Source organism: Camelus bactrianus, chromosome 20, assembly GCF_048773025.1.
Source record: "Camelus bactrianus isolate YW-2024 breed Bactrian camel chromosome 20, ASM4877302v1, whole genome shotgun sequence".
NCBI classification, from domain to species: domain Eukaryota; kingdom Metazoa; phylum Chordata; class Mammalia; order Artiodactyla; family Camelidae; genus Camelus; species Camelus bactrianus.
In genome coordinates, this window is record NC_133558.1 from 43946493 (window position 1) to 43969423 (window position 22931).

General features: G+C 40.0%; 2 protein-coding genes across 2 annotated transcripts in view; both read left to right on the forward strand.

Moving 5' to 3' along the window:
• LOC141574283 (mitogen-activated protein kinase kinase kinase kinase 1-like) overlaps positions 1 to 22931 on the forward strand; it is a 235052-nt gene that overhangs the window by 31362 nt on the left and 180759 nt on the right. The window lies entirely within an intron of this gene.
• Positions 1 to 22931, forward strand: part of LOC105074217 (protocadherin-19) — a 65742-nt gene that overhangs the window by 28013 nt on the left and 14798 nt on the right. Inside the window, exon 3 of the mRNA XM_074349058.1 lies at positions 4206 to 4378. Within this exon, the coding sequence (XP_074205159.1) occupies positions 4206 to 4378 (173 nt within the window). The remainder of the gene's footprint in view (positions 1 to 4205; positions 4379 to 22931) is intronic.

The window sequence follows — 22931 nt, forward strand, 5'->3', positions numbered from 1 at the left end:
GGGCATGAGGCTGTAGCTCCAAGAAAATAAAACAGGAAATGAATATGATACTGAAGCAGTGTGGGGAAAAAAAATGAGCATTGGCTCCTAAACCATGCATAGCACTTTCCTTTTCCACCCAAATTGTCCTGGGGTTTTTCAGCACCTGGTATGGTGCCTTGTCTATAACAAGTGGTGGCACCTGTTTATTGAATGAATGGATGAAAGATGTTGAAAAAAACCTCAGCATTTTCCCATTGAAAACTAGCATGAACCGCCCCTTTAAGCCAGCAATTTCTGCCCTTTAACATGCATTAGAACACCTGGGAGGCTTGTTAAATGCAGAGTCTCTAGCTCCATCCCTAGAGAATCTCTAGTTTTCACAGGTTCCCAAGGTGACTTGTGATACAGGTGGTCCAAGAACCACTCTGGAATCTTCCTTATGTCTTTAAAATATAGTTACAGTACTCATTTGACTTTCACTCCCTTCCCGTTCTTACTCTCAGAAGGTATTTCCTGGATATGTGGTGTGACCTACTAGCAAATATGACCTTTTGGATAATTCTGTCTTTTGGAAAAGTTTCTGATATTTTAAAGGGTAAAGATGAGTCAGAATGTTATTAACGTTCATTCATCAAGAATTTTCAGAGTAACTATTATGTGCAGAGTTTTGTTCTAAAGTTTTTTCTCTTCAAACAAACTTATCCCTCTGTTGACCACCAGAGCAAGTAATACACAGATCTGTATTTACAATACCACTGAAAAAGAACCCTAATTTACTGTCCCACAAAAGTTGGTTTACAAGTCTTTCATCTTCCAAGAGGTACACAGGTAATAAAGCAAGTGAAATCAGCATTTTTTATGCCTGGCATAAATTGTAATTTGTTTTGGGTGAGTGGCCATTTACCAGGCTGTTTTACAATTTGCAGCATCTTGCTTACTGAGTCTTAAACTGCCTTACAGAAATCCATTCATTAAGCCACTAAATGTCCTTACAAGATGAGAGTAAATGTACTTAGTTTGTCATATGGGCAAACTGACTTTAAGCAAGTTAACTATTCTAAGGTTTGGGGAAAGGGAGTTAATACCCCTTGCTTTTTCTTTAGAGAATACGTGACTTCTCAAACTCATACTACCAGTCCCTTAAATCCTAGTAGCCAGTTCTTCCCTATTTTATTATTTCTCTTCTTTCTACCTAAAAAATAAAAGCTCTGAGGTGGTTTATAATATTCAGCTGCATATGAAAATGATGATCAAATTTTAAAAAGACAGATCCAAAACCAATTAGAAGAATCTAAAGAGAGATCCCTGGCACTAACTCACTGCAATTAAACATTATATTTACCTTGAAGCATTTGAGTAGCCAAGACAAAATGGTAAGTACACTAGAGCATATTGTTCTCATTTTTCGATAAAGGAAGGATACACATGGGACAGGAGAATTGTTTTCCTGTTCCTGAATTTTACAAGAAATTAACAGTGAACAATGTTTGACTATAGTTTTTCAGAAGATTTAGAAACCTTTATATATGCATTTCCTATATCAATCCTATAAAAAGACTATGGATATAATATTTAATTGTAACTCAAGTAACATAGTAACATATATGGGAGAAATGATAAAAAAAAGATAAACAATAACCATTTATTGAACATTTGTGTGTACCTGGTACTTCATGGGGAGTGTCTCATTGAGTTTGCAAAATGGCCTTGTGAAGGAGGTTTTAGCAAATACATTTTACAGATGAGGGAATCAAGGCACAAAGACATTAGCCATCAGGCCCAGGGTCCCACAGATGCAGTGGCAGATTATGGATTATCACTTGTACTAATGACTCCCAAGTTCAATGTGCTTTCCATTACAGTCAGGAGATCTAACCTGTTATAGGAATAGAGTTTAAAGAACCTAGAGGAGTGGTTCTCCACTGGGGATGATTTGGCAATGTCTTCAGACCTTTTTGGTTGTAACTTCTGGGAGGGGCTCTACTGGCATCTAGTGTGTAGAGGCCAGGGATGCTGCTAAACACCCTGCAATGCACAGGCCAGCCTCTGACAACAAAGAAGCCCAAAATGTCAGCAGTGCCCAGGTTGAGAAACTTTGCTCTAAGGAATGGTTAATTGCATTGTCCTTATTCGCTACCTCTCACCATCATATATCACAAATAAGTTTTGGCAACTGCTGAACTGCAGTCAATTCAGGGTTGAATTCTCTGGCTTAAGGTAACAATTTTGTATTCTGGATTAAAGAAATATTCATATGCTTCCGATACCAGAAATACACCTTGAATAATTATTCATTATAAAAATGTAGAAGCCAGTAACATCATCTAGGAAGGTCATTTCCTGTCTCCTAAGGTGCCAGGGTGCATGTGGGCAGGACCAAATTTTTTTATAAAAAAACAAGCTTTGAATCTGGTCAAGCTGTGGGATTAGTCTTTACAGGAAGCCTCAAAATCTTTGCCCTCAAGCTAGAGATGGTGACACACTTTAAAGCATGTGTTTCCAATTGGTCTTAATGACCATAAAAGACTCATAGGATGATTGGTGTTTGAATAGAACTGCATCCTGGTGGGTCCCCAGGGCTGAGTAGCTGCATGACATAATTTGGAGGAGCTGAGTGAGTTGGCCTATTGAGTGATTTTAGTTTTAATACAGTTGATGCCCAGTTATTCTTCTTGAAAATAATTAGCAAACAGGTCAGCGCTTCACCCTCTTCTGCCCTTCATTTTCTGATAATTATGGCTTTCCAGTTACTGCCCTTTTGATCTTTTCCTTTTCATATTCAGGGAAGCAAGCGTTCTACATCTAGGTTGGTCATATGTTAAAAATCTGCTGTGATTCCTTTTGACCAAATGTGGAGAATGACAATGTAGCCATTGTGTACACGGCATAGCTCTTCATCATATGTACCGAATGTTCTTATCAAAGCCTCAGAGAGCCAGGCCTGTGGATGTTCAAGGTTGAGCAGATCAAGCGAGTTTGCAGTGTCATCTCCACAGGGCTCCCTTTTCAGAGGTACAGGAGGTCTGTTGGGACTTGTTCTAATTCACAAGTGTGCCATTCTCCCTTGTTGAGACAACAACACATTTTCTTGAGTGTGCCTTTGCTGCTTCCTTGCTGACTAGGGAATGGATTCACCATTCACTAGGTATTTCAGATGCATAATTTATGGTCCATGGTGCAGCACAGCTGCAGACTCTGTCAGGACATACAAAGTATTAGGAAGAGCAGATGGGGCCTCTATGGATGTACCTTATGTATTATTCTCTACCTCATGAGAAATGGTGTGGGGTTCTTGGATCGTGTGCTTACTGCATTGAATGGTGTATTGATTTAATAAGTGCAAGGAAAATTTACCCACAAACTCTTGAGCTGAAAGTGCCATGTTCTTAGCATAACGACACTCACAATTTCGTTCGAGCTTACTCTTTGGTTCTCACTTTTATCCTAGTTTCTATGTGCCAAGGCTCCCCTCTTTTCAGCTCCTGCGTCTCCTCTATTTCTTTGAATCTGGCCCTCAGCCTTTCTCAGTTAAAACAGACTTGAGTACTCTGATCCGGACAACCCTTTCTATTTTAATTGTATTACCTCGATTTCTGCCACTTTCATTTGCATAGCTGATTAGCAGACATAGTGGTTAAGGATCCAGGCTCTGGGGCTAGATGGCCCGGGCTTGGTTTTAGAGCTACAACATTTATACCCACTGTGTGACCTTGGACAAGTTATTTAACTTCCATGTGCCTGTGTTTTTTCATCTGTGAATGTGGATATTCATAGCGCCTTTCTGTTATAGAGTTATGATGAGTAAAAAAGTTAATTCATATCAAGCACTTATTACAGTGCCTCATGCACAGTAATCCCTCAGTGAACATTAGCTATGATTGTTTTACTTTGATTGTGTAAGAAGAGAATAAAAAAAAACCTTCTGAAATGATGATATTTTTTGCAGGTGGTTGTTTCAGAGTTGTAGCTTCTTCCGCCTCGCCTGTAGTGACGCACTGAAGATAAGTGAATGAAAGTATTAGCTGCATCACCATCCAGTAGTGGGAACCTCTCTACAGTGTTGAGTTCCATGGTCTTTAAACAGAAATTTCTCTTCCTTCTACCCTGTTGGACAATCCAGTCACTGTTGGCCTCACCACAGTGCTGACATCATCCCGGCTCTGAAAGGTTTTCGAAAATCAGATCTATCACAGTTACAAATTGTCGTTCTTTTTTCAACCCAGCAGCTCCACCTTCAAGGACTTAGAGGGCAACAGCTTGAAGGATAGCGGCCATGAGAAGAGTGACCAGACTGACAGTGAGCATGATGTCCAGCGGAGCCTGTATTGTGACACTGCCGTCAATGATGTGCTGAACACCAGCGTGACCTCCGTGGGATCTCAGATGCCTGACCATGGTAAGGGCTGATTGGATATAAATTGCAACCATAGATTCCAAAGAGCCCAGAGTGCCCGGAGGCTCACTCTACCACTTTAGAATAATGAGTGTACTGTCAAGGTGTGCCTTGTGCTCATGCTTCAGCAGCATCGACACAGTTTTGAGCTGTCCTGACACCTGTCCAGATTCTTCTTCATCCTCCCTGAGTGATCCCCTAGGATTGTATAACATTCAGTCATTAAAAAAACTGACTACCTACACATGTTGCATACAGACTCTTTAATCATAATTGCACTGAGCACATAGGAAATGAGCAGATGCCTTCTCACCAGGAATAAAGGCCTCTTTTTGCTTTAGTACATGAATCCAGCTGATCAGTTGAGTTGCAGAGAACCCAGTGCTAATGACGCCAAAGGGTTCAGTTTTAATTTCTGCATCAGGATGGTTAACTTTACCCAGAAAGAGACTCTGTTCTCTGACCACAGATTGTATACTCTTTACTGAGGAGACAGAATCCAAAACTTCTCTTTTTGTCTATGGGGCTGCAATGCCAAATCCCTTTAGCTACCAGGAAAATGCATGCCATTGGAGACCAGGGTAAGACAAAATGGCTGACTTAATGTCACATTCTGTGAAAAATGCCTTAAAGCACCTGTCAGGAGTGGCAGCCTCATGTATGAAGAAGAGTCTATCTTCGTGAATTCAGCCACACATGCTTTGGCAAGAGGAGCGATTTCAAATTGTGCCAGACGTCAACCAGGGTATAAAAGCATTAGCAGAGTTCAGCTAAGGCAGAATGCTCAGATGGACTTGGGCACAAATGTCATTTTCAATGTTTTACGGATGCAAACATGCTAGGCAAACAGCCTGTCTTTTTCAATTAAGAACTATGAATTCAGCTTGGTGTGTAGGCTCAGTGAAGCTTCAGAATGCTTGGCTATGTCTTGAGAGAAGCTAGACGCAAGCTCAGCTGGAAGCCCCACTGCTAAAAGATTTAAAGATGAGAAAACAAAATCTGGTGATTATGTGCTGGTCTTCAGCTGTTTCATTTCACTGTAAACATCATTAAATGCTTTTGTTTTGGTCTTGTAAATGAATCCAAAGGAAAAAAAAATGCAGGATCCACAAAACAAAATGTTTTCTATGGAAAAAAAAAAGTTAGTCACTGTAGATTATATTAAATTGTTTAATCCATCCCCTCCCCAGCAGACCCAAGTATCAAAGTCTATAATATAGAAGTCACTGCCAGTTGTGCCCTGCTGCCTTCCCTAATTGGTGAGTGGTGACATCCGCAGAGATAATATACTTTCTGGGCAACCTTACTAAGACTAAAGATGAAAAAAATTAAACATTTATATAACTGAAACAGAGACCATTTAGTTCTCAGAGGATTGGCAGCATGTCACAGGATACAGACTGATATGTATCATTTACTAGTCTTGCGTCTCAAAGACATGCTTTTTCATTTATATCAGAAAGGGTTTTAGTTAGATGCTCTCTAAAATGAAATGACTCTAGGAAAAGAAATAGTCATAATTGATTCTCACTTTGTGCCTGGCTAGAACAACATCTGTTTTAGTTTTTTGTCGTATATCTCTAGGAAAACATCGGTGGACTGCAGCTAGTCTTTCTGAGGGAGTGTTTCTTACAAATGGGATGTATTGTGTGTGTGCGTATATATACAATAGATTGTATAATAATGAGATTCTAAAGCAAACGTGTGGCATTATCCTAAGACTCTCCTATGTTTAAGATGAGGATTTCACGTGCACACACACACACACACACACACACAAATTTTTTGCTATTCTGTTTTGGCAACATTTTTACATTTTGTTTCTCAATAGTCTGTTTTCATGTATTTATCCTCATTTTTTCCATTATTCTGGAAATGGCTAAACCTTGGACCAACCCTTGGGTTTGTTCTTTTCAATTTGGTTGAGCCATTGGAGTTTAGGTACAAAGGGAATTCAGGTCTTGCTTACATCTCTGGCTCCACCTTATGATATGCCAGTACTACTGAGCTTTCCATAGTGGTACTTAATTGTCATATCCCAAACCAGCTCTAGGCTAGCCCCACAGATGCTGTCACCCAGTTCACTGGGCTTGAATATTGCTACCTCAAACAACAGCAATGGTTTCAAAAATGAACATTTTATAGCACTTTCCTGTCTCCAACCTGGATTCACATAATAAATGTTTCTCATTTTGTCCTAAGGCGCAGTAGCTGAAAGGCAATCACTGAATGAATTTATCATGCATGCCTGCCTGATCTTGTAACCATTCTAGTCACATAACTAGTAATCATAACCAGCATGGTTCTAGTTAGATTTGTTCCAAGGCAAGATGGTACTGTCGCTTCTGAGGACTACCGATTTAGGAAGGCAAGGAGGGAAAATGGAATCTCCTCTCAACTTAGACCTGCATTGAAAGTCTCAAAGATTCCTTGAGGGGGAAAAAAAAAAAGGTCCCAGGTTTCTTTGGTTCATTGTTACCGTGATAAGCATCTCAAACCCAAGTGCCCTGAAATCCTGAAGGTTCTAGAGCTGAACTATTCTTGAAGTTTGAGTGGATGTCTCTGGAGAAGAGCAAGGGTTACAATGACCTTGTCAGATGAACTCTCATCCTGATACGATTTCTTCTGGTCCTGTCAGAATCACTCCAAAGTTGGGCCAGATATACCCAGTAGAGTGCACCTTACACCTTTGCTTTGGGAAGTTTGGGTCACCTTGGATGTGATGTTTCTACTCTGAATATTAGCATCTTTCCTTGCATATATATGGGCATATGAATGATGGGGAATCTCAGAATTTTCAAAATATACTTTTGTGCATCTGTAAATTTTTTCCTTGAGCAGGAATGAGTTGTTCAGTGAGCTAATATTGTGTTGCCAGTGTTTGAGGAAAAGGTACAAACTGTATTTGCTCCTCGCTTTCTTAGGCACGTCGGGCCCTGGGCGTCTTCACACTGCCAAAAGTTTCTTTGAGCTTTATTCTTGTTAACTATCTGTAGCTGAAGGATGCTCAGCATGATTGTGAAGGGTGCTTTGTGATTCTCAGATCCCTTAATCTTCAGTAACCCTTCTCTGAGAACATTCTAGGAATGGGAACCCAGAATCACCATATTCAACCAAGGAAGGAGACTGTCTGGACGAGTTTTGTACGCAAAGGGCAAAAGCCCAGGTTTAGACAGTTGTCTTTGGATTGTGTTTTGATTGCCCCAACCAGACACATCTGTGAGCTGGGTCAGGGTGGAGGTAACAGGGACTGGCAGGAATCTCTGCTTTCTGGATTATTATCAATCCTGGTATCACTCTTGACATGCCTAAAACCAGGTCAGTGGGTTGATGGACTGGCTGAGTGGAATTTCCCAGTTGCCAGGTGACTGAATGACATTTATCATCTGCAGTGCCTTTGAATTAATATGTCTCAGCTTGTCCCCAATGCTGTAGCTCTTGTCATGGCTTCCCAGAAAAGAAGGTGATGGAGCATTCTTTATCCTGTACTTTCTACTGGCATATGACACTTAGGGGAGTGCTATCTCTCTATAGCTCTCAGAGGGCCCTGAGAACAAGTAAGTGTTGTCACTCAGCAAATTTTACTACCTGATATGGTTCCTGAGGTGATTCGGTGCTGAGCTTGGGAGTCATGCTCAAATCTTTTAACCAATGCTTTCTCTCCCTGAATTTGAGTGATTTAGTAAAATTACCACCTTCTGGTAGAGACAGAAATTTCACCATAGGCAATTTCTGCAGACAGTCTCTAAGAAGAGGAACCAGAAAGTAGGGTGGTCAGGGGTGTCAGAGGCTCATGGGCTCATGGGTTTGTTGCACAATTGGAGGTCTCTTCTTAGGGTTATTTGTGAGTTGGGTAGTGCTGGGGTTAGTAGGCTTCTGTCCCGTCCTTGCTTCTCTGCATGCCCATTTGTGATGACTTAGGTGTCTCATTATGCATACCTAAATAAGTTGTCCTGATATGAAATTCAAGTTTATTGGTTCATGTCTTAGAACTGTACATACTAGTCCCAAGCCCAAACAATTTGTTTCATATCACACTCGATCTCTCTTACCGTATGATTTTAATTATTGATTATAAATTCATCAGCTGAAAAGATGACTCTAATTACTCTAATATGCACCTAATTTGGAGTTGACTGCAACACTGAATGGGTTTCCCTCCCATGCTAATTGATACCAAATGGAATCAACATGCAGAAATTTGTGATAACATCTATCTGATTTTCACATCTAAAAGCACCCAAATGCAATATAATGATTGCTTTATTTCTGGAAGTGTAGGTTCGTCTGCATTTTACTAAACTTGTTTATTTGCTAGTTTCATCACCCAAATATCACTTAACATATCTGTGGTGTAAACCATGGATTCGAAGAACTTGATCTATGCCTAATGCAACTGCTGTTGCAAATTAGCCATGAAAATATTTTGTAGGCTGCACACTATGCATAGTCTAGTTTCAACCACAGGTGTATTAAGACGTTTATACTTTCAACACTACCAACAATGTGTAATTTCATTTCATTGCCTTTTAATGAAATTATGATTCAGTGACTGAACATCCTTTCCTTATCCTCTTACCTATCCCCCTGACTCACCTCTCACCTCACTAAATTTTCAAACACTCCTTTCAATTAGTCTCTTAGCAAAATAGGGGGTTCTCAATGGAGAATATTTGGTGACATTGCAAAGCAGTGTGCTGCTGGGCTCCAGAAATGGTAGCATGGACCAGATGTTCATAGAGTAATTGAAAATTCCATTTTATCAGAATAGCATTTGCTGTCAAAAAGTTTTATCTTTACTTCAACAAAGAGGTTGATTAGATCCCCCTGGACCCGAATTAGCATCTTTGAGGCTAGATATACTGTTTTGCAATTCATGTGGTTATTTCTCCCCTGGTTTTGCTCATATAGAATCTTTTAAAAATGTCTTCAGCCTCTTGAAAATATACCAGGTAAAATGTTTAATTACTTGAACACAGTAAGGTGTATGTAGGCAGTGTTTCTATATATGTGACTTTCAGGTTATTTTTTTCATCTTGCCTCAGGTATACGGCATTCTAATACTAGGTAGAAATGAACCATGCATGAATATATATTATTCATTCATTCAACAATATTTTTGAGTGCCCACTATTTGTCTCGTTCTGGAGTGTGTCAACTACTTCTGTTATTGACTGTGAAAGTTATCTTTTAGCTTTGATTATCTGGGTTTTACTGGGGTGACCAAGGTCAGCTCAATGATGAAATGAATAATTCTTTTTCATTTTAGAAATCATAAGAATAGAGACTGGGTCTAACAAAAGTTTATTAATATTGTGCCAATAAAGCAAAAGAAACAATAAAAGAAGACTGTAACAGTCAAGATCTTATTTTTAATAAGAGTATCATGAAAGATTCTTCCTTGATGTTCTGATTTGAACATTGTCACAATGGTAAACATTTTCTTTTTAAGTCCATCTGCTCTGAGATTGAACTTCCTCCTTCCTTTTAGTTAATGTCACTGTAAGATTGGTAGGTTTAATCTCTGATGTGCCAAGTTACCTGGCTGGTTTAGAGGTACTCAGTGATGCTCAATGCCCAGTCTGCCTTTTCCTTTGAAAGGTCCAGGACCTTTATACATTCTCAGTCTCAGCCATGGCTGGGTAGGTGAGCAGATAGGTGATAGGTGGGTGTTTTTGTGTATTTCAACTACATTGTGACATCAGACAATTGGACTCCTTCCAAAAGATTATTTACATTTTATTGGCAAGGTGATCATTAGAATAAAAAGTTGTCCTTAACTGATGGAAACATCCATCCTGTTAGCAGTTGTTTGTTAGCATTATTTTGGCATGGGCCCTTTGCTCAGAGAGTTCATTTAGGACAGATCTGTTCATCTGCTTTGAAACAGAAGCACCATTCCTCGTTTTTAAATAGTGTTTTCCTGATCCACTTGGAACTTTTAGCTGTCTCATAGTCATTGTCTACTTTAAAATTTATTATTATTAATAATTACCTGTAATAAGGGATTCATTATTCATCAAGAGAATAAATGCCAAGGGCTTTCTTGACCGGTTGACACTAAGAATTTCTCTATTTCTGAGCACTTGGAAAGCATTGGAGGATGGAAGCTATATAAAGGGAGCACACTGAACAATTAAGAATTTCATTCTCTAGGAGTTTATGGCCCAATAGCACAAATGGTCCAGTATGGAATAGACTGCATAGGATCTGTGAAGAAATTAATTAAGATTATTTGAGCTGGAAAGCAAAATGCATTTCAAAAGACACTTCGGTGTAATGGGATCCCTTTGGAGGAATAGTGGAAGCCAGGCCCCGACAGAGTATGCAAGATAAAATTGTGCTCTGTTTGGATGATTTGATAGGTGAATTTTTTTCCAGTTGCTTCATGATAGAGCAAGTTCTGCAGGCCATGATAAGTGGGGACACTGCCAATAGGACAACAGATGAGAAGCAAATCAAGTCGTTTTACAAATGGGTGGTTTCATACACTCAAAAAGTCCATTGAAATATCAAGATCATTGTCTTCTTTGGGTCTTTCAATCTATTTAACATTATTTCTGTCCTATCATAAGATGGTTAAGAACCATAAATAAACTCCATCAGGATGGGAAAACATGAATTTGAACTTTCCATTGAAATGTTTATGAAATATTTTTTTCTGTTCATTTTCCCTTCAACCCTTTTATTATGAAATAAATATGAAGAATTAAGTCTAGTCATAATATAGAAAGAAATTTCAAGCATACCAAAATCAGGTATTATTTCTTTATTGTATGGGCAAAATACTTGTGAGATGGCTTTCCTATCTTATTATAGATGTTTTTTTGTCATCCAGGGCCAGGTCTTTGCCCCAGGTATTTTTGGTCTCTGTCTTCACCAGATGGCTCATTGCCTGTTTGTTCATTTTGAGCCAAGGAAAGCTAATTTGACACATCCACTTTGGAGATGTGGCTTTTTGGCAATAAAATCTTTTAAATTTCTCTTCCTATAAGGCTTACCCCACATAAAACTCCAGACATGGGAAAATCACCAAGCACCAGATTGGAAAAGGTTTGAACTAGCCTTTAGAGCCATCAGCAAAGTTGCTTTTTAGACTTACAGAAGTTGGCAGAATGGAGCCCCCAAAACCGATTATTCTGCCATGTAGTGAGGATATAAAGCCATTCCCTATGGCTTGGGCTAAAGAGATTATCAATGAGCTGCCAGTCTCTAGAGTTGTTTTGGAGCAAATCCTTTGAGGCTGGACATTTGTGTGCAGGTGACAAAGTAAAAGTGAGATTTTAGGTTTTATGGTGAACACTGGACTTCACCCCAAAACATGCAGGTCAAAGATCTACTGTTGTTGTTGGGGGAATAGGTGAGGTGGTAGGTAGCAGAGGTGATTTGAAAGGCACAGAATTCAGAGGGAGCCAAAGGAGTTTATCAGAAAATGAACTCTGGCTGAATTCATTCAAAGTTTTATCTCACTGAGGTGGCCTCGTGAGAGACACTTTGTCTTCTAAGGATTCCTGATAATCAGAAATTATAGTTCTGCTCCATTATTCTTCACAACAGTATAGACAGCAAACTTGTAAGTTGTTAAATCTGAAATAATAGCTGACACCATTTTATGGTTAGTTCCTTTTAATCTTCATAATATTGACTTTATTGAAAAATGAGTCTCTCCAGGTTCTTGTTTTAGTTTAACAAGAAGATTTTCAATTTGGTAGAAGTTAGAACCTTCAAAACACATTCATCTCCCCAGCTCCAGTGAGCTAAGCCTTGGGTTCTAATTCATGGTCTAGTACCTAGACTGTAAGTCATGCAGGAGTGCAACTGTAACCTGCTCTAAACAGAAGCATAACTTATTACACTGCTTCCCTCTTAAATAGATGTAGGTAAACAAACACTGCTGTAATTACCTGGAGAAACCTGGTAACCTTAGTTGATTGCAGCAAGAGAGCTTCCCAGGCATGAGTTTGCAAATTCAAATCCAGTGCAGAGATACATTTTCCCATTTCTGTGTGATTGCTTTCTCCACCTCTAACCTCTCCTTTCTGTCCTTAGCATGGATAATAATAGATGTTCGACCACTTGCTTTCTTCCCTCCTCTTTCACTCTGTGGAGTTTCCAACGTATGTGAACAATGGAATCTTTCCTTTTTAACACATGGAAAAGGGGGAAAAGAGGGATGGTATAGGTTCCAAGATACTCAGACTGGTCAGACCGTTCCAAGACATCACCACCTGCTGTTTTTAATCATTAATGAGGCTGTCAGTTGCTCTAATCTGGGAGGTGAACCAAAAGAATGGTTTTGATTTTAATTTAATTTAAAAATCAGCTTATTGGAAAAAAATGCCTCCAGCTTATAAGTCAGGTTGCCTACTGTTGATAAACTAAAGCAAGTCAGATGCAGACGCTAAACCATTATTCATGTGCAAATGTAAAGTACGTTAAATTTGCAGAACTATTATTATTATCACCACTAGCTAGAAAATTTAGTCCTTTTAATTCAAGGAGCCATTTTATTTCAGAGGCATGCTTCGTATAAAACTCTGTTCCATTGTTTTGTTTTTTTTTTCTGGAAGAAAACTGATGCACCAAAAATTCAGAACACGAATCAATGTTCAGAGTGAAGCCCAAAGTGCAAATTCTTTTGCTTGACTCCCAGCCCATCAAACTATACATTTTAGAAGTTGAGTGATTATCTGTGAGTAGCCTTTTAAGTTTGGGTTTTCTTACACTGGATGATTTTGCTTAGTGGCAAAATGAGAATTCAGAAATACAGTGTCTATGCACAAAGTGGATTTTAAAGACCTGGAGCCAGACCTTTGTTTGTGCCAACTGTCAACTTAGAAGGTTTCATTATGCCTCTCAGAGCTTCACCAAACAGATTTATAATAGATGTCAACTGAAGTTGAAGGAAAGAAAACCTGCCTTCTTGGACTGCAGAAAACATTACCTTACTGTTGGGCCCTAGTTAGCTGTAGGGTAGGTGTATCGAATCACACTAGCCTTCTGCTAACACAGCAAGTGAGCACTTCCTGAATTCAGCTGATAATCAATCTATGCAGCTAATGAGTCTGCAAACAGACTGAACTGCTGGAGCTGGCACCAGGAAACCACCATTCCAAACTAACCATCTCTGATTAACCTTTTGGTGTTTCCTTTGTGATGCTAATTAGAGACCTATAAAACTATCTGCTTGGGCTCTTTGGTTTAAAACACAATTTTCAAAGAAACACAGTCTACTCTAAAGCTTCCATTAGTTTGGTGTTTCCCCTCATAGAGGAAAATGACCGACTTGCCATTTAAGTATGGTTTGCTTGATTAATCTGTAATGTTCCAGTAATTAAAATGCCAGAAGAAGTTGCTTCCATAGTTGGTATAATTTATAATGCTCTCCAGATTCCAGTGGTACTGAAGTGGGCGGCAGATGTTTCTACCAACATTATATGTTGACGGTCTGAAGGTACCCATTCCTGGACTGTAGCGCTGTCTGCCAGACTCCCTGTCTGCACTCTGCTTTGGACAGAATTTCTCTTGATTGCCTAAGGGGGTTAGAGGTGTGTTTTGCTTCCTTTCTGCAGGATGATGAGCCAAGGAATGAGTATTGTACTGTTGCAGGGGGGAGTCTTGTATATTAAAGAGCTGTTTAACTCAAAATGATAGGTTACAAATGGACCTACCCAACATTCAAGCTATTATATTTGCATGATGAAGATGAAGGAGCAGCATTCCTTTCTGCTATTGTCCCCCATCCCACTCCCTCTTTGACAGTTTCCACACCCAGGAGTAAGTGTCATTGAGCAAAGAGCATTGTGAGATAAGTGTTTGAAGCTTGTTGGACTCACGTCTTTACCCTGTGCCTTTGTTTATTCATCTACAGCACCTGTACAGGTCTCATTTCTCTCTCATTTGTCCTAAATAAAAACTATCTAAAATAAATGACTTACATAATCCTAGGGGACAGAATCTCTAGATGAGGAATTGGCTCTCTATTTAAAAAAATGAGATTTGCAAAGTTAGACCTTTTTGAATTTAATTTAGAAAATGGTACTTCTTCCAGAAGCCTAATGTTAATCATCTAGGCTCCTTTAGAGATTAATATACCTATACCAGAAATGTAGACACAGAACCTAACATTCTACTTGCAGCATTACTTAGAGCCCCTTTGGTATCTTGAGTTTCCACTTAATATAGAATGTTTAAAGTCCTGAAAAGTCCCCAAAATCATTGTGAAAGGGCATTCATGTTATATCATTTATCCATCACAGCAACCCTGAGAGGGAGACAGGCACAGAATTTTAAAAAGTTAACAGAGGAGTGACAGCTATTTAAACTGAGACTCAAAGTCAGACTCTTAGCTGACTGAGAAAAGTAGAGAAAGTTAGAATGAGGAGTTGAAGAAATGAAATAAGATACAAACATTGGTGGTTGAAAGTAAGGTAGGCAGGGACAGGAGAGGCATCGTCCATATTATCCAGCTAATCCTCATATGCAAACCTGAGAATTCTAATTGTCCTTAGAGTCTGCCAGACAGACTGTCCCATCAATTCAGGCTCCAACTAATATAAGCAAGTCCTATTGAGTCAGTACAACTGCTTCTACCCTACTTCATTCTCAAGATTGACACCACTAATCTGCCTGTAAATTCAAAGGCAAGCATAGCATCACAGTGACTAAGAGTACAGATTTTGAAACAAGACAGATCTAAGTTCCATGCTTATCTTTGCCACTTAATAGCTATTAACCTTACTCAAATTACTAATTTTTTGAACCCTCAATATTCTCATCTACAAAATGGGAGTAAACGTAGAAATTACTTATCAGAGTGGTTTTGAGCTGTTATCACTTAGAGATTCAGTCAGCAAAATAATCCACTTAGCGTGATTTCAGGGACACCACTGCCCAAAGCTTCTCATCTGCTTGCAGCTGTCTATGATACCTTTAAACAGAGGGTCAGACATTTCATTTTACAATTATAGTTCAAACTTCAAGCAGCCCTTGGGAAGAGGGAATGCATTTATTCAAATTCACACTAAGTTGTAAATGACTGCTATTAGATTGTTTTTAAGTTTGAATTTCATGGCAGTGGGGACATGGTTTCTACAGTATTGAAGACTAAGGGTCTTGGCAGGTGGAGGAAAGCACACACACAAAAAAGGAGTGGCAAAGGTGACAACCTCATGAGTTTGCCCAGAGCTATCAATGTCCAAATGAATGCTGGATAATTATTTGATTTCTCACTGTGAAACATCTGAATGATGAAAAGCTACCTTTGCTATCAAATCATTTTTTTCCCTGAATTAGAAGAGACTCTGGTTTGAGAAATTATAGGATGTGTATAGGAACTTGGAAGAGAGATCCATGTTAATCTACAGGACAAAATGCACATCTTCTTGAGCCTTGTGGTGAAACAAGCAAAATTCTAGTTCATTTCTGTCGGCGTTGACTCCGCTTTGCTTTCCCAATGCAGAAATGTACATGCCCCGACTCCCAGGGTCCCTGTCCTTGCCTGCTCTCCCTCTCTTGCCTCACTGCTCTTAAAGGGCTAATGGGACACCATTTTGATTATTTTTATTTGTTTGTATCTGCCTCATGCCCAGACTTTCATTAAAAAATAAATAGAAGAGATACATTTTTCATTTCTACTTTTCCTGTAAAGAAGCCACCCTGCAAAGGATCCTTTCTATTCTATTTTTCTGCCAATGGACTGAAAAATGCCCAGCTCCTACCTGAAAGGTCACATCTCCTTGTCATATGAATGAGCTCACAGCAGGTCTATGGGGACAATGTCATCTGAGCAATGATAGGAATTTATGTGCCTTTGGCTTTCTGCCTCTTTTAGTAGTGGAAAAAATGAATTTCTTAATGATAGGAAAAAAACCTCAACCAAAGCCCCTTATAAAATCCTCTCTATAATAAATGCCAGGGGAGAGCCATTTAAATACACAGTTGATAAAGGAATTTTCTTTTCTTTTCTTTTCTTTTTAACTCTTGCCTTACTTAGAGCTCTTTGTCTTATATTCATATGAGTCCGGTGGCTCATCTTCACTGGTTATAGTGTTATAGTGTGTTGAATTTAGCTGGCAGGCTGTGGTTTTGTGGCATAAAATGCTTCGGCTTGTAAGGGACCTTATGACATATTTGTGTTTGCCAATAAATAGAAATGGTGAGAGAGAGGAAGACAGAAAGAATGAGGGAGGGGGAGAGTGAGGACACAGACAGAATAGTGTGGAATTAGGGCTATGCAAAAAGAACTCAGGGGCAAGCACTGTTTTTGTTTTGTTTTGTTTTTTAAAGATTCTGGAAAAGAACTTCCATTGCTTGAACATAACATTCTATGATCAATGTAACTGGAAGGGCCTAATTTTTGCCTTTCTAAAAATCGAAATCCACATGCTACATGCAAAATGCTAAAAAGATCATTATAGCCCTAAAATGATTTAATGCCATGTTGCCCAGGGGAAAGAGAATTGTAGTTTTTGCTCTATTATTTATTTATCATAGAGCCCTGGGTAAGTCACTCACCTCTCAAAATCTTAATCCATATGTTTATAGAGGGTCTGATGAGCAATAATGTTGCTAAGATCAATAATCAAAGTGCTGTTTATGTGTGTATAACACCTTTTCTTGGTACAATAGAATTGTGAGCCAGATAATTATTTTTTCCCTCTGCCCTTCTCCTCCTTGACTTTTTGACCTGAGCACTTTACTATCAGTACAATCTAGTTTAGCAGACAAACACTGACCTGAGAGTCAGGGGCTATCAGTTCTCATCGTAGTCCACAAATTCATAGCTGTGTGACTGTATGAAAGTTACTTATCCTGTCCAATCTTTGGGTTTCTCGTCTGTAGAACAGAGGATATTGGTAGTACCTGCCTTATGGGGTGGCTGTAAGGATTAAATGAGATACTGCGCATAAAATACTTAGGAAAGTACTCTGGAGTTATCTCCTTCTTGCTTTACTTTCCCTCTTCATTTACCCGTATCTCTTTCTTTCTTTCAAATCTTGGACAAAATTTAAATCCTTTAAGAAGCCTTTCTTGACCAATCTCTCCTTTCCTCGGCACCTCTTCAACAACCATATACATATTTTATATCACACTAATTTGCATTTTGCCTCTTTTTTGAAAATCTGTGAGGGCGTTGATAATTGTTAGGACCTTTCAAGTTCTAAGCTCGTTTATTCTGCATTTTAGGTTCTGAGCACAATCTTCTCAGATTCCTGAGCACACAGCCATTTGCCGGTGGATCTGTAATGAGTGCCCTACTCGGGTTAACAGATGGTATGGTGTGCTTGCTTTGAGGGGTAATTGCTCTTTCATCTTCATTTCCTCCCTTTGGCGTTCTTTTCTTGGAAACTGCTCAATGGCAATGTCATGAAACATGGGGTGAAAATCAAACTGAAGTAGCAGGTCACGTTTCCATTTTAGAAAAAAAAAATTACAGTTCAAAACTGAGGACCAGTGATGGCCTCCCAAGGGAGGAGCTTTTCACCCTAGTATTAGAGGCCAGATAAGTTTAAGGGCACAGTGGACTTAGATTGTCTGTTCATTCCTCTTTTCCTAAACAAATTGGCTATTCCTAGTTGGTAACTGTCTCCATTTCCTGAAACAAAGTTTAAGACTCCTCCTCCTGCTCGATCAACATGTGACACCTCTCACAGCCAGTCTATTCTTCTTAAAATCTAACACTTTAAGCCAAATCTGGCATCCTTTTTTCTATGGAGTCAGTTGTAAACTGCTAACTTTACTACAGACTTTCCCTCCCCCTCTTCCTCCTCTCCCCTGCCCTTGTCCAACTTTTTTCCTTAGTGTTTCTTATTTAGTTATTTCTCCAACCCTCCCCCCTTTTAAGCTCAATTGAATTCCGTTCTCTTTTCTTGTAGGGACAACTTCTCTTTCATCATTCTATTTTTACAAAAAAAAAAAAAAAACCACAGATATTTTCAATGACACTGAGGAAGAACTTTTTTTGCAGTGGCTCCAGTGGTTCAGTGTCCCCTTATGGAAGATTTGTATGGCTCCTTTTCATTGGGTACAGTTGCCTTCTTTATTACTTTTCCCCTCCTCCCACACAGCTCATAGTACACTCCCAAGAATGGAGAAGACCCTCAGTGAACAAAAGTGGATCAATTTGTTGCTCTGAATGCTACCAAACAACAGATACCAGCCACCCATGTCTGATCCCCAGGCAGCTCTCATCCACCCCATTCTACCAATGCCAGAGGTGAAATGATTTATTCTAAGATGGGGCAAGGATCAGATGAGACTTTGTATTTCCTGGATTTGTTATGTGACTCCAGGGCATTGTTCTGTTTTTCCATTTGAAATCTCAGAGGCTACTGACCTGGCAGGAAGTTTTCATTCCTGTTAGGAAAGGGCTACCCCTTCCAATTTATAAGAGATCTTGCTTAGGGAAACTGCAGCACAGTATAGGAGTGAAGCCAGAAAGATTCAGGGAGTCAGAAGCATGACTATGAGATGGAAGGAAAGAACTGGTCTGTCTAACTAGCCCAAGGGGCATGTTTGATAAGTGCCCAGGTCTGTCTACAGTGTTGGCATCTGTAAAGATATTGGCCTTTCACTTTGTTTTTGACTCTTTGAGTTGGCCTGTCGTGCTGTCTGTGTCACTCACAATTCCGTTGACCACAACGCTTCAATTGAATTACAGCTTGTCTTCCTGAAGTTTCCTTTCCTCTAACCGTGATGGTTTCTTGGTTATGTTGGGGCTTAACACTTTTTCTTTCAAAGAATGCCTGATGAAATTCAAGTCTTTGGCTTCTGTTCCCCTCCTCTTTTCCTCTGATCTGGGCTATTTGGGGTCGAATGCTTTCATTAAGATAAATGGCATAAATTTTAAAAGATGGCTCCATTCTTTTTCACTTATTGGACTGCAGGTTTGCTGAAGCCCACTCATTCTAGATGGGCTTGCTCTTTGTGGTACTGTATGGGCATTTTGGTGATAGACATTTCTCAAAAATGACCCGAAAAAAATTTTCCACATTGTTAAAACACCCTGTGATCACTCTTCACTTCCCAGTGTTTATTGAGGTGTTTCCTAATTTTTTTTCTTTTTATTGGGTTTTTTGTTATATAGAGGGGAAAGCCCTGGTTCAGGTATCTGGATTCAAGTCCTGGATCTGTTACTAACTCCATTTGTGATCTTAAGCAACTTACTTCCTCATTTGGGGCCCCAGTTTCCTCATCTGTAAATGAAGAGTTTGGACTGGAATGATTTATAGGGGCTAATTCTTGCTGATACTTTATGACTCTTCATTTTTCATTTACTATGAAGAGATTATTGAGGAAGCAGAAGGAATTTTGGCTGGGTTTTCCTCTTTATTCCTAAAGACCAAGGCAGGATGAGAAATAGGACTCAATCCTGGGGCTTTGGGTTGTAAAAATCCTTCCATCATGGCAAGTGAAATTAGGGTGAAACTGGTGAAGATAGCTTGTATTAAACATTCTGAGTTTCTTCCTCCTCTTTGACTTTTGTTTGCATATGTTTAGCTTAACTCTGTTTTCAAGTGTGTGTATTTTTGTGAAAATGGTCCTCCTTTCCTTTTACACCCAATTCATGTTCTTGTCTTCCTTCTCCCTTACTGAATCATCGATTTCTGAATAGTTTGCAATTTTCAACTTAATTAGGTCTTTCCCCTAAGTGAAGAACACAGCTGTTCCCTCTCTGATGCTTTGGCAGCTGCCTCTGCCTTTCCCCAAATGGAATGATGAGCTCTTTCTTTCGGTTTCTTAGTTTGTTATTAGTTCAGGACTGCTAGCCCATGTCCTAGTGATGGAACTCCCAAATCCAATGGCCAGAGTTGTGCCCATTGCCTTTGGTGCCTTTCAGTCTTTTGGGGGGCTTAATTCATGTGAAATGGGGGAATTAACAATCTTTCGGAGCTCCATTTGCCTCGTTGTGATTCCATTGTTCAGCCTTTTGAGATGCTGATTCATCTATGGAGAGAACCTCGGCCAATGTCCCTGATGTGGTTTGGATGGAAAAACAGAGGATAAGAAAGATCCTAAATGCACTTTGTCTCTGAATTAAATGGCCCTTATTTGTCCACTTCACAGATTCTCCACTTCAATTCCTAAGAAACCCGTTGCTCTTTTTTGTTTTACTTTTACGTACCTGTGTTTCAGAAGGCGATTGCTGTTTTTCCCTAGGTGCTTTGATGTTATCTGCCCCTCTGGTCTTTAATTTTATGATGACTCACTTCCATTGTTAATTTTTGGGATTTGTGCTTACCATTGCTTGCTCTTACATCTAAGATACCAAGTCAGCTTCTCCGCTCCACTCCATCTTCCCTCTCACATTATGCTCCCTGTTAATCAACCGAAAGCCTTCTGTATTGTCAGTTTAGTACTGTTGTTTCAAATGTGTGTGGTGCAGCCTGTTTTTGCTTCCCTGCCCCAAGTGCCTCATTTAACTTAATTCCTCATACTTAGCATATTAGGCATCTTGTCAATATTTCCTTTCTGAGGTCTATTTTTTAATTTTGAATGCATTCTGCGTGTGTGTGTGTGTGTGTGTGTTTTCTTTCTTCTTAAGTGATGAGATTTACTGCAGCAGAGAGTCAGAATTAGCTCTGTGCCTAGGAGGAAAGAAAGCACAGAAGGAAAGAGCATTCCTCACATTCTCAGGAGTATGCAAGGGTGAGCCGTGGCGAAACTGTATCTGTCTGCCTGCTCCTTCCCCTCCATTTGGGAGCATTGGCATCTAAAACTCCCCTTGGGTTTTCTTGGTTTCCGGCACCATTAGCCCTTCTACTCAGGGGCCCCGCATTCTCAGGCTCTCTTTGATTGTTTCCTACTTCCCACCTATAAACTTACCTGTTTCCTGTTCCATTTCCCCAAGGTCCCAATTATTCCAAGGGATCTGTTAAACTCATTGGTCTCTCTTTCCAAATAGCATTTGATATCCTACTGTGATGGTAATCCAAAGGAATAATTAATAGTGGCATTTGGGTCACCAAGGCAGCCTGATGAGGGTGATGTCTTTAACATGGGGTCTTTCCCAGCATCCCTCTGTTCATATCCCACCAGTAGCTGGCTACATGGCCTAAGGATAAGGCCAGCTTGGTCTCCATCTATCCCAAGGAGCTAGAGCTTCCTGGTCTAACCATGTACTGAGTTCTTCTTTAGTGCCAGGCACTCTTTTGCTTGGTTTATATGCATTTATACTTTTAATCATCCCAACAACCCCAAGAGGTCAGTGCTATTATTCCTAGCTTAGAGATGGAAGAAAAGAAAACCAAGGCACAGAGAATTATTTTAAGTAATTTCCAGATAGGGCTGTTAAGTGGACTTGAACCGGGCAGTCTTGCTCCAGAGCCCACAGTCTTACACCCTGCCTCTGGGAGAGGGGGATGGTGCCTTTTTCGAATGCACACTTTACTAAGAGAAGCTGGCTTCAGATGTGCAGCAGGGGTAGTAAGCTTTCCTTTGGCAAGAAACAGATTAAGTCTTTTTTTTTTTTTAATTTTGGGGGGAGGTAATTAGATTTATTTATTTAATGGAGGTACTGGGGATTGAACCCAGGACCTTGTGCATGCTTAAGCACACACTCTGTCACTGAGTTATACCCTCCCCCTTAAAACAGATTAAGTCTTGAGTTGCCCCAGTAGATCTGACTTATGCATGCCTCATTCTTTCTGGAGAGAAGCTTGCTTTTGAACACAGTGCTGTATCAGAAAGGTTTGCCTTTGCTTTTATGCACCCAAAAAGTCAGCAATGTTAAAAATCTTCTTCACCAGTCTCTATGGCTTTAGGCCCTCAGCAGGGATGGTTGTCAGATGCCTAGGACTAAACTTACAGTCTATCTTTTCTCTATTTTTGGAGCAGATGGAGCTGTGGGGAGGAGTCTCCTTGTTGTTGGCCAGCAGGAACATGACAAACGCAGGGCAGGGGCTCTGTGAAGGGAAGAGCAGACTCACCCATCCTCTCAAGGGCCAGAGTGGCTAGAAATCCTCCCTCGCTAAGATCGTGCCAGTCTCTTCACTAGAAGTAGTTTTTCAATGTAGTCATACAAAGAATTGTATAAAAAAAAACCAACAAAAAGCAAGGTACAGAGAATGATTTTAAGTAACTTCTGGATAGGGCTGTGAAGTGGTAAAGCTGGGACTTGAACCAGGTAACCTTGCCCCAGGGCCCAAAGTCTTATGCCCTGCGCCACACCACCTCTTGGGGGGTGGGGTGGGGAGCTGCTTCCTGTTATGCTGCTTTTCCTTCTGGGCTGTGCGCTTTTATTGTCTGCTGATTACTCACAAGTGGACAGAAAGCGTCACACCTGTGGGCTGCTGCGATCATGATAATTAATACACATTGTGCTCAGGAAGGGGAGCTTTCTCTCCCTTTCCCGGTAGCCATTATCCCAACGCTGGGAATTTAATATATTCATTGATTCCTCTTTAGGTAAACAGGATTAAATCCCGAATGAAGCAGGGAGCAGTCTTAGGCGGTTTGCGCTTTGCCCGATTTTCGGGGTCTGCATAGTTCCAGCTGTGTAAACATGATCGGAGAACTGAGGTATTGTCTAATGAAGGAGGATTGCAATTTGGGA